Source organism: Anopheles moucheti, chromosome 2, assembly GCF_943734755.1.
Source record: "Anopheles moucheti chromosome 2, idAnoMoucSN_F20_07, whole genome shotgun sequence".
NCBI classification, from domain to species: Eukaryota; Metazoa; Arthropoda; class Insecta; order Diptera; family Culicidae; genus Anopheles; species Anopheles moucheti.
In genome coordinates, this window is record NC_069140.1 from 68,730,302 (window position 1) to 68,743,333 (window position 13,032).

The 13,032-nt window shown below is 41.5% G+C and overlaps 1 protein-coding gene across 2 annotated transcripts in view; it reads right to left on the reverse strand.

Annotated features, from left to right (window-relative positions):
* The window catches only part of LOC128296902 (uncharacterized), a 47,811-nt gene extending 35,799 nt beyond the window's left edge, over positions 1-12,012 (reverse strand). For both annotated transcript variants that reach the window (XM_053032427.1, XM_053032426.1), the window contains exons 1-2: positions 11,952-12,012; positions 11,170-11,491 (exon numbers count right to left, since the gene is read on the reverse strand). In XM_053032427.1, coding sequence (XP_052888387.1) covers positions 11,170-11,301 — 132 coding nt within the window. In that variant the 5' untranslated portion in view covers positions 11,302-11,491; positions 11,952-12,012. The remainder of the gene's footprint in view (positions 1-11,169; positions 11,492-11,951) is intronic.
* Positions 12,013-13,032: the final 1,020 nt, after the last annotated feature.

Below are 13,032 nucleotides of genomic sequence, written 5' to 3' on the forward strand. Positions count from 1 at the left end.
GAAATTAGTGATAAATCATTTCATCAGGCATTGATTTTTTGTTAAATTTGAAATAAGAGAATGTAAATTTTTAGTTTTTGACATTATCGGTGTTGCACCTATAATTTAGATGTATCTATTTAGATAATCTCTATCTATATTTTTTTGTTTGGAAAATCAGACCCGTAATTGGATAGGGATATGTTAAAGTCAAACTTATGGGACCTAATTCAATTCGAATTAGCAAGAAACGAAGCAAAGGCTGTTTGCTGCTTTTTGGAATAATTATAGGGCGATGGAAACGAATAAGAACGTAAAAAAGAGTCAAAGGCAGGCGAGCAGAGACATCAACTCGGTCAAAGAAGACTTCTACCTATGAAAAAGGATTGGGAGAATGAACGACGTTCTTCTAGTGAATTCAAACTCAAAAGACAACGTTTGGATTTGTAGTTAGGTACTACAGAGGTATCACTCAAACATCCTCCAGGGCAGCAAACCACCGTGACCTCTGTATCTGCTCAATTAGAACAATGTGTTCCGTGACAAGAGTAATGATTTGACCAGCAAACAGAACAATGAAGTTAAACAAAAAAGGTTCGAGAAATCACAAGCATCCCGGTTCGTAAAACCAAGCGTCCTCCATGTAACACTGATTTACACGATCAATATGACGGTTGAACGTGAGACCTGTATCGATCCAAACTGCCAAGTGAAAAATGAAAGACGATTGAAATAGACATTATCTGGGAGGAGGTACAATAAGAATTCGGAAACGTGTAAACTAAATGGAAATGGACTATATACGACAAGGCCGCCTGTTGGCTAGTCACTACGTGTTTTAAATAAACAAATACATGTTAAACGTTATTGATAAAAAAAATCAAATACTAACGGAACAAGGTCGCTGCCTAATAGTACACCAGATTCAGATGGAAAAGGGTAAGAGACATTACGTATTAGTTTAAAACAGTAGAAACGGTCGCATAGGAAAGATTTCAGGCATGAAACGATACAAAGATTAAATTTGAGTTTAGATAGCAATAGGATATTAGTTAGTTTATCCAATAGGATAGTTTAGATAGTTAGTGTATGTAAGTTAATCCAAGCAATAGGATATTAGTTAGTTAGAATATTAGTTAGTTTAGATATTAAGGAGCAAGAAAAGCGAGGTATGATTTGAAGAAAGCGAAATTTAAACTCCATACAGAAAGAGTCAACTTTCTAATAATGATGAAATAAAAGATGTGTAGCACATGAGATGGGAGATAATGGAGCGCTTAGGAAATAAACCAAGTTTAATTTAATCAGACGAATAATTCAAACACCTTGAATGGAGATCGTGAGATTGATATACCGCAATGATTAGATACAAAACAGCGATAATTCTTTTTGAGGATTGAGATAAGACAGGTTTTTTTTCCAGAGCATGACTCTCGAACACAAAGATAAACGAACTAGTTTAACAAGCAAAAGAATAAACACAGAATTACTTATTCAACAGAGGCCTTCCGGACCAGACGCGAACTACGGAATCATTGACAAATGAGACATCACAGCAATATGAGCGGGTTGATGGTCCGAAGACAGTCGATGGTGCCGACATCCGTCCACCCACTGGTGCAAAACAAGTGCCGGATAGATGCTTAGCAAACAGAGAACAAATGTAGACATCGTTATCTGCTGAGAGCGTAAGGATATAACTCAAGGAGCAGGGAAGCCATAACTGCGTATCTGAAAATAGTCTGTGGAAGACGGTAGGAGAACGCAAACAGCGGAGGGTGCTTGGATTTGTCTCTGAATAAGGAACAGAGAGTGGAATCAGATCAGGAAAGATAAAAAAATTTAGTTTGGAGAAACGACAACAATGAAGGAATGCAGATTTGGCTGTATTACTGAAGGATTCAACTGTAGAACTAGGTGCATTAAGAAAGAACCCATTTGATGCCTAGATAAACTTGAACAATTTGTTGACATTCATTTTGCGAAAGTCTAACCTTCTAATCTAACCAGCCAGTCCTGTAGTAGCAGATCTACGGGTCTGTACTAAGACGTTAAATCCGAGGACAGGAAGATAATTATTTAGGCGTCAGATTGGTGCAAGAGCACAAATAGTTGAATAATAGAATAATGTCTAATAGAATATGCCTGAAACTAGCTGTATCTATTGCATCGACAAAATCAGAACACGAATATGTAAAAAACGACGGTAAGAAATAATCAAAAACGAGTAATTAAGTAAGCAAAGGTTTAATTAAATTACTACATATTAAAAGCATGTCTCTCTCCTTCAAGCGTTCTCGCACCGCTGCTACAGATCAATATGTTATTATCAAACAATATTCAACATTTTGAATATTTGCTCCGTCAATTAGGAGAACATTTGATCCAAATCATTCATAAAAAGTGCAGCACGCCGTCATGCTCTAAATCATGCAGGCAGAATCCATAAAACAAGATCACCCAAGAAGAAACAAGATCGTTCGGAAAACAAGAACACAAGATTACCGATGTTTGAAGTGTTTTAGTCTTCGTCTGTTGTACCTAGGGGTACTGTGTTAAATCCCCTTTTCTCCTTCTGTTTATCATTGGTGTTAACGTCATCTCTCCCTCATAATCCTTCCTTCTTTATGCTGAAGATAAAAAAATCTTCTTTCAAATTGCGTCCCATTCAGATTTTCATACCCTTCACTGAAGCACCTTCAGAACCTTGTTAACTTGTTTTCCAAGGGGTACTACTTTAAATTGTTCTTCCTTTGCCCGGAAAAGTGCTCTGTTTTGTTTCCATTTCCATTTCCCGCATAATTGTGTCTATCATGTCTACATGTTTGTTTGGAAAAGTGTGGATTTCGTCCGTGATTTTTAGGATTAACGTAAATAATAAGCATTTGTTTATTTTGCACATTAATACGATATGTGAGCGAATGATGAGAGCTTTCGGTCTCGTTGGAAAGATTGCGTCTGATTTTACTGCTGCATTGTGTCCAGAATTGTTCTGTCGATCAAGTGCACCGGATTCCTAATAAGTAATATTTTGTTTCAAGCCTCTAACTGGATGAGACTGATGTTACGCATTTTTGATCTATTTTTATGCTCTCACAATTTTCGTTCGATTGGTTTAGGCATTAGTGCATTGATAGCGAAGACGATCTTCATATGACAGGACCTTTCCAAAATCCCATCCGTACCAATCCCTCGTACAAAGAAGAGTGTTGCGAACAAAGCTAGCGAAGTGGATCAGGTAGCGTAAACAAGGACAAAGTATTTGAGTGTACACGCTAAACGAAATGCGGAGGCGCACGTGGCGTGTAACAGGAGCTGTCAGTAGCAGGAAGAAAAAAAAAGTCCTTTTTCATTTGGAATCCAGAGAGAACGGGACTGGAATAAAACGATCTTTGATCGCATAAGGCCAAAGGATTGGCCAGATTCAGAGAATTTATTCCGCAAATTTAATTGTGGTAGTCACCACAGTTTAAATCAAAGATCTTTTTTTCTTTCTCTCCAAAACCGCAATTCATCATACGCTGAGAACGAGGCTACCAAATACGCAGAGTGAAAGGGATAAGGACTACGATCGAGAAACGCAGCGTAGGATTGCAGTGTTCATCGATTGTAATATTCACCGAGCGAGCAACGATCCAGCGTACAGGACTTTGAATTACGGAGAAAGCAACTAGTAATAGTGTAGCTTATCATGGAAAGCGATAAGAACGTGGTTCGAGAGAGCGAGACGCCGCATGATACAAAGAGCAGCGTGTCATCTATGATTGAGCGAGCAGAGGAACGGGCGGGGACATCCCGAGCGCCGGAGACAAAACCTCAGGTTGCGCAAGCGTCAGGGCCAAAGAAAAGCGCAACCGCTCGTAAAACGAACGAATCCACAGCAGAGGATAAGCCAACACGACATCATGATAAAAATCTGCACGCGCTTAAGTTGCAGCATGAGCAACAGATGCGTCAGATAGAACTAGCGCACGAAAGAGAGATGGCCGAGATGCGGCTTAAATACGAGCGCTTGAAAGAGAGAAGCAAAACGAAAAGGTGTGTGACAAGCGAGAATAGCGATTCATCCGAAGAAGAAGAAGAAGTGAATGCGCGTATTCGTAGCAGATTAACGTCGTTAACGCGTAGTCAAGAGCGGGCTAGAAAGTTCATGCCCAAAAATCTGCCTAGTTTTGACGGCAAGATAGAAACGTGGCCTCTGTTCTACAACAGCTACAAAGATACGACGGAAGCATGTGGTTACACACACCTAGAAAATTTGCAACGGCTAAGAGAGTGTTTGAAAGGAGACGCATTAGAAGCAGTGAGAAGCCGTCTGCTTGAACCCGAATCAATACCCGGGGTGATCGAAGACTTGCGTCGTTTGTTCGGTAGGCCAGAAAGGCTGTTAAAAATGTTGCTTTATAAAGTGCGCAACACGCCAGCTCCCAATGCCGACAGACTAGCGACGTTCATTTCATTCGGTATCGTAGTGAAACAACTGTGCGACCATTTAAAGGGAGCTGAGTTAGAAGAGCATTTAAGTAATCCACTCTTAGTGGAAGAACTGGTGGAAAAACTCCCAGCAAGCTATAAGATGCAGTGGGTACAGTTCAAGCGTTACAATTGTGGAAAGGCGTTGTGTGTGTTTGCCGATTTCATAGATGAAATTATGACGGATGCGTCTGAAGTGGCCACTGTTGAAGTAAGCAATCCCGAAAAGTATAGATCGAATAAGCGACAAACTCCGGCAAATGTATTCGTACACTCGGAAGTTGCAGGAAGTTCGCCGAAAGTGAAAGTGTGCTGGAGGTGTAAGAGTGAGCAGCACAGAATACGTGATTGTGAGCAATTCAAAGAAGATACAACATCGAACCGTTTGGAATTTGTAACGAAGCTGAACTTATGTAAATCATGCCTAAATAGCCACGGAGGAACATGCCGTTACAGCAAAAAATGCATCATCGATAATTGTACCGAACAACATCATCCTTTACTGCATAAACAAACATCAAAGGCAGTTAACGAAGGTTGTAATGCTCATAGCGACGATAAGAAGGAGACGATTTTCAGAGTGGTAGCTGTGACATTGCGTTCAGGCGATTTGTTCTATGATACAACGGCGTTCCTAGATGAAGGTTCATCTGTTACAATGCTAGAAGACAGTATCGCCGATAAGCTGCAGGTAAAAGGAGATCGTGAACCGTTTACTATTTCATGGACTGCTGAAATGACGCGTCGCGAAGAGAATTCGAGGAGAGTGAATATTCTGTTATCGGCTACGGGATCGTCAGAGCAGTTTGAACTACAAGGCATACGAACAGTGTCAAAGCTTGTTATACCGAAGCAGGAAGTATCCTTTACCAAGATCAAAATGCAATATGAACATCTCAGAGATATACCTATAAAAGACAGATGCTCAAAGGTACCAAGAATGCTAATCGGCTTAGATCATTTACATTTGTTTGCCCCAATAGAATCCCGTATAGGCCAACCCAACGAACCTATAGGAGTTAAGATGAAACTAGGCTGGACTATCTACGGACCAAAACCAGAAACGCAGTCTCGAGTCGAACACATACATTTCCATACGACCGACCAGATCTCGAATGAAAAGTTGCACGATGCTATACGAGATTGTTACAGTATCGAAGAAGCTGGAATTTCATCGACGTTTATCGCAGAGTCAGACGACGACATAAGGGCGCGTAATATATTGAAATCTACAACAAACCGAGTCGGAGAAAGATTTACAACAGGTCTTCTATGGAAAAGAGATAAACGAAGTTTTCCTGAAAGTCTCACGATGGCGAAACGGCGGCTGGCTGGACTAGAGCGGAAGTTAAAGAAAAATCCCGAATTGCAAGAAGCGGTGCATAAGCTAGTACAAGAGTACGTATTGAAGGGGTATGCACATAAGATTACTAAAAAGGAACTAGAAGAAACTCCAGCATGCAGCGTGTGGTATCTCCCACTGAATATAGTTCAGAATCCTCGTAAGCCAGGAAAAATAAGACTTGTGTGGGATGCAGCGGCGACAGTTGGAGGTGTAAGTTTAAACTCAGAGCTATTGAAAGGACCTGACATGCTGTGCTCATTACCATCCGTGATATTCCCGTTTCGTGAACGACGTGTTGGATTCGGAGGTGACATTAAAGAGATGTATCACCAAATAAGGATAAATGAGAAGGACAAGCAGGCTCAACGGTTCTTGTTCCCAACTAACCGCGATGAAACGGATATTTTTGTGATGGATGTAGCAACATTCGGAGCGACGTGTTCTCCCAGCAGTGCGCAGTACATAAAAAACCTGAACGCAGAGGAACATCGCGAAGAATATCCAGAGGCTTGTGCGGCTATACAATTTCGTCATTACGTTGACGATTACTTCGATAGTGCTGATACTGTTGACGAAGCGGTGAAATTAGCTAAGGAAGTGAAGTACGTTCACTCTAAAGGAGGATTTCTAATTAGAAACTGGGTGAGCAACGCGGAAACATTCGGTAAGGAAATGGGTGAAGAAGCGTGCAAAACAATGATCCAGCTAAGTGACAAATCCGGAGAAAACGCAGCTGATCGCGTGTTAGGCATAGTATGGGAAGTGCAAAAGGACTGCTTTCGATTTGTGTACCCTCAAATCATGGACCAACACGAACACCCCACGAAACGTATCGTATTAGCTTGTGTTATGTCTGTATTCGATCCCACTGGATTTTTATCACCACTTACCGTTTTAGGAAAAATGTTGGTGCAAGACTTGTGGAGAGCGGGATGCGCATGGGACGAGGACATTAGTGATGAGGAACACAAAAGGTGGCGAGTATGGAAAAAACAAATGAAGAGCATTGACGATGTGAGAATCCCACGATCGTATTTTGGTGGCGCCGAGCTGCATTGTTTAACGGGAATACAGTTGCACGTGTTCACAGACGCAAGTGAAAACGCATACGGATGCGTCGCGTATTTTCGAATCGAAGTCGAGGAAGAAGTGCGTTGCGCGTTAGTGATGAGTCGAACAAAGGTTGCGCCTTTGAAACAGTTAACGATTCCTCGTATGGAATTACAAGCAGCTTTGCTAGGTGCTAGGTTAGCAAATACAGTGAAAAACAATCACCGGTACTCGATAGTAAAGCAATATTTTTGGAGTGATTCTCAAACAGTGCTATCGTGGATACGGTCAAACCAGCACAAATATAAGCCATTTGTGGCATTTCGTATAGGAGAGATACTAGAATTATCTAGAATTACAGACTGGCGGTGGGTACCTACGCGAGAGAATATCGCAGACGTGCTAACTAAGAGGAGCTTAGAGTGTTGTTTCGAAAAAGAAAGTGAATGGATAAAAGGTCCAAGGTTTCTTTATCAACCAGAATCAGAGTGGCCCCAACAACCGAACGTAGCCATAGACATTAAAGAGGAGCTACGCGCAACTCATTTGTTTCATGACGTGCAGCTACAGGAATCATTCGAGGTGATATCAAGAGTATCGAAATGGTCAGTGTTGGTACGCGTAGTGGCACGTGTGATTCGATTCATTTCAAATTTGAAAAGAAAAAGAGCAGGTTTAGAGATCGAATGTTTTAAACCAACCAAATCGATGGAAAAAATATTGTGCGGTATACGCGAAAGTGCAAGAAAAAGGGCCCAATCAAAGGACATAGAAAAAGAAATGAAATCCGTAAGAGTTCCGTTGAAACAGGAGGAATATCAAAAGGCGGAATGTTTTCTATTCAAAATTGCCCAGGCAGAAGCGTACGCAGATGAACTAAAAGTGCTTATTAAAAATCAGGATCAACCATCAGACGAGAGGCATTCGTTAGAGAAAAGTAGTGAATTATACCGATTGACACCACTACTAGACGAAAGTGGAGTAGTGCGAATGGAAGGTAGAACGAAACTAGCAGAAACCTTGCCCTTTGATTTAAGGTTTCCTATTATCTTGCCCAGAAAGCATGTGATAACAAGAAAAGTCATACAGCATTATCACGAGAAAACCGGACACGCATTTCGTGAAACAGTGAAGAACGAATTAAGGCAACGATTCTTCATCGAACATGTGAACGCTGAAGTTAGGAAAGTGATCAGTGTTTGCACGTGGTGTAAAGTGAACAAAAATCGCCCGACTGTGCCGCGAATGGCACCATTGCCAGTAGAAAGACTAAGCCATCATCAACGACCGTTTAGCTGCGTAGGCGTGGACTATTTTGGACCCGTGGAAGTCGTGGTAGGGCGTACTAAGCAAAAAAGATGGATTGTTTTGTTCACTTGCTTGGTGGTTCGTGCAGTCCACCTGGAAATCGCTCATGATTTAAGTGCGTCGGCATGCTTGATGGCAATCCGGAGATTCGTGTGCCGACGAGGACCTCCTCGGGAATTTATCTCGGATAACGGCACAAACCTGAAAGCGGCCAGCAAGGAAATCGAGCAGCAGATCCGCGAAATAGAGGAAGAATGCGCGGAAGAAGTCACGAATGTTCGCACAAATTGGCGATTCATACCACCTGGAACTCCTCATATGGGTGGCGCTTGGGAGCGGCTGATTAGAACAGTGAAGGAAGTCCTAGGGGTTCTGGTAAGTGGTGCAAAACTAACCGACGAAGTCCTCTTAACTTCCATTTTAGAAGCAGAAGATCTGGTAAACTCTCGACCGCTCACCTACGTCGCTGAGGATATAACAGATGCGTTGACACCCAACCACTTCTTAAGAGGCGTGTCCCCAAATGAACCTCAGCTTCTCCCACCGATTCCTCACTCTGCGGAGGCCCTTCGAAATAACTACAAACGCTCTCAGCTACTGGCAGAGGAGATGTGGCAACGATGGGTAAATGAATACGTGGCGAAGTTAAACGGCAGAACTAAGTGGACCGAAGAATCGAAACCGCTAAAAGTGGGTGATCTCGTGTATGTGGTAGATGGGAAACATAGAAAATTGTGGGTTAGAGGCGTTATAGAAGATGTAATCATTTCTAACGATGGAAGATGCAGACAGGCTTGGGTTAGAACAAAAAGTGGATTATTTAAAAGGGCGACGACAAAGCTAGCGGTTCTAGATATAGGAAGTAACGCTTGATCGACTGAAGCGGTGATCAAGGTTACGGGTAGGGGTGTTGCGAACAAAGCTAGCGAAGTGGATCAGGTAGCGTAAACAAGGACAAAGTATTTGAGTGTACACGCTAAACGAAATGCGGAGGCGCACGTGGCGTGTAACAGGAGCTGTCAGTAGCAGGAAGAAAAAAAAAGTCCTTTTTCATTTGGAATCCAGAGAGAACGGGACTGGAATAAAACGATCTTTGATCGCATAAGGCCAAAGGATTGGCCAGATTCAGAGAATTTATTCCGCAAATTTAATTGTGGTAGTCACCACAAAGAGACTATGCAGCTACTGATAAATAAAATAAAAATCAGAAACGATGTGCACAGACCTCTTGACGTTGTTGTGATGAAAAGAAAAAAAGATGAAACTTCGTCCCGGTGACCCTTTGTGGTTCTCGCACACCTACGACACGGTACATGTATAATGATCTCAGACTCTTGTCTGTGTATACGTAAGTTGATAATTTTTCTTCTATTTTCATTATAATCTTTCTCTTGTCTATTTCCTCTTTTGTATTACCATAATTTAATTTGAAGTTCAGTTCATCCAGAACGCTATTGGCCTGAGGGTAATCACATTCTTGAAACTTTGAACTATGATCTGAACCCTGAGCGGTATGATGCAATAACTTTTTTCTTTTTATTTATCTCTACAACTGGCAAGGAAGGTCTAATTCAGCTTACACTGGTAGAATATAACAGATTTCTTAGTAGTAGTAACTGCAATTATTGTAATCATCACCAACATTCCACCCATTCCCTTCCAAGAGGATTGATCCACCACTGGTTCGATGTACATTCGTTTAGTAGATTATTTCGAACGTTTGCATTTATGGTGATACTGCGCCAAGCATAAGTACCTCTAACGTACAACTCTACAAAAATAGCTGAGCCGACGATTGTACGGTGACAAAATTTCACCAGCAACTACCGAAGAAGTTTCACACACGAACAAAGTGCAGATAGCGAGTGCATTATGCTGATTTGATGAACTCTAGAAGCTGTTCGTAAGTTCTGCAAAAAAAGGTTTTGCGAAGCCATCAGGAGGACGAACGAATGTGCCACAGTTTTCCTATTAAAACAACAAAACAAAAACAAAGGATTATTTTTCAACAAAACTCAAATAAGCAAAATAGCAAGTATGATGCAATATTACCCTTTGCATACACCAATCTTCTATGCTTTCATCTCCATTGCTTTCATCGTTTCATCTTTCCCTTGCAGTCTGTACTTAGTTCTCTATACTAAGTACTTAAAAGAATAAATACGAAAAGAAAAAGTAAACTACAGTACAAAAGTAGTCAGTTTACTACTTGTTGAAAATCTCCAACATGTGCGTAAAACACACTCTTTTCAGCTTACATTCTGTTGGGTTCATTAGGTGCGTTTTGCACGAATCCCTTCAGTTCGTCACAGGTGAGCGTGCAGTCCTGCCGTCGTAGGTTGAGACTTAGAGGATTAGAGTTTTGTTTTTTGCTTGCACCACATAAACAGATTGCTTTTGCACGCCGTTTTTGCTGGGGGCAGCATGGAACCAGAACGGCTTACTCTAATCTCCCGCATTCCGTTGCCAGCTGATGCGATGACACTCAGGCCCTTTCCAGCACGGTCCTATTTATCCTTTTAGCGTCTTGCCACCTGGTTGAGCAGCTGCAAAGAGCCTGTTTTAAAATTGATTCAGAAAATGGTCTCTTCCTTGTTTGCCAGTGAATTGGATGAGCCTGGAATCGCTAGAAACGGTAGCTTCCAAGTTTGTCCGGGAAGTACTAAGCGTTCTACATTGTTCTCAAGCTGGGCGAAGAAAATACAACCAGTGCAAGCGGGATAGTGATGGTGCATTCTTAAGCCACCCGGTTCCAGGGGCAGCGCCCGATTCACTTGCATTAGTTGAGAAAAGCTGACACATGGTTTGCGTTTCATCACTTTGATCTCCCGGGAGCACACGGGAAGTCGTTCGTTTCGTTCACTTTCTTGATGGACCCGCCGAGCGTATGCTGTTTTTCTTCGCATTCCACGACGAAGTACCTGACAGCGAATGGTTTCTCCATTCCCCCCACCTATAAAGCCTTCTTCGCTCGGTAGTATATCGGAGAAGGAGTAACTGAAACATGCACTTACGATCACATTCTCCTCGATGCACTCCATGTCACTGCTGTGCGATGCGTCCGGCGCTTGTGTCAGCACGTTGGGAGTGGTGAAAAGCGACGAGGACGAAACCGCTGTGGCTCCGACCGCCGAGGACTGATCCATTTTTGATGAGTTCTGAAAACTCTAAACTCCACTGTGAACCACTTTCCCGGCTGATGGTGATGAGCTGAATTCGATTATGCACCCTTTCTTGTGTTCGTTTGGTTGCGTTTGAGTGTTGTTCTTGGGTTGGTGGTCTCCAAACTTTTGAACTCGGTGGTTTCGTTATGCTGCCGCCGAGCAGTTGGCTGATCTGTGGAAACAAAATTTTATCAAGAAAATAAAATTATGGAAAAAACACCAAGGAAAGCAATGATGCTCAACCTAATGATGCTTTATGCATTGGGCAAACCAAGCAATGAAGCATTTTTAAGCGCTCATTGCGGAAAGGGGTGGATGAGGATAGATTGAAAATATGTACTCTTTGCCTTGTAAACGAGTGGATTTGGAAACACTTCGATGCGAAGGGTTTGCCCTTTTGTATTTCAAGCGACCTCGAAATCGTTGTCGTTATTTTGTTGCTAGTGAAGATGGAACACTGGTTAGCGTGCATTCATTCAATGCAATCTTGAATCCGAATGGAATCAAGTAGTAGTCTGATGATTTATAAAGTCCAATCGTGTCACATTCTTTTAATTGCAAAATTTATTTTGCAAACAAACCAAAATCTGTACATACATATACAATTGCATCCGGCTACTTGCACAGCTTACCTTTTTATGACCTTTGCTATCAGTAGTACAAGTGAGAGAGAAGATGGCATGTATACTGTGCTTTCACACATTTAATTAATACCAGGTAAAAAATTCAGCACAAACACTATTCATAATTTGTATAATAACTTTAACAAGGTTTTGACATGACAAACATTTGAAAACAAAACTAAATAAAACCTAAAGTATCACAAACACTTTTGATTTACAAAAAAATGTAAATAATTAAGACATTGTGAGTGTAAGGGTTGTCAATCGCCTCGATTAAATTCCAGATTTCGGTTATTAGAAACACTATGCCCTACAAAATCTGTTACATACATGCGTTTACGTTTACCAATATGTCACACGAACATGTCAACACTTTTTGTGACACATTTTCGTATTAAAACTTAAGCGGAGACGCACCAAATTACCACACTCTACATCAATCTTTCTTTGTATCAAACAACACACTGAATCATTTGGCCGCAATGTCCATTATTGGAAGATTACTTGTACAAAAAAAAATCGCAGATAGAGGCAGTTAGAGAGAGAGAGAGAGAGAGAGAGAGAGAGAGAGAGAGAGAGAGAGAGAGAGAGAGAGAGAGGAGACGTCGCTGATGACGATTTTAAAGCAAGTTGCAATGTTAAATGTAGAAGTAAATTGGCGAAATAATCAGCGTTGGCGTTGTCGCTCTTCTTATCGGTTTATTTTTGACTGTTTGGGTTTGCTTCGGACAAAATGTGCAACACAAACAAATTGATTGCTTCAGCTCGGACAGCAAGCAAAAACGGAGATGGATGAAGTGATGCTGTTTGAAATAACGAAAAATAAAGGTGTGTGTAAGTTCAGTAACACTAATCGTATTGCTGGGTGATGCTGTACGTTTAATATTTTTTGTGTTCTAACAATGTTTATTAAGAGTTATTCAAAATAAAACTGAATAAATATTTTTAATAAAATAACACTAAATGAGATCATTCCGTCTCTAACCACGAAGCGTGAAGGACGTATCGAGAACCGCTCCGTGCTGACGAAAGCGACGAGAATTGATAGTCCCAAAAGGCATCGACCCCAGCTGCACGCAGCGCGTGTTGT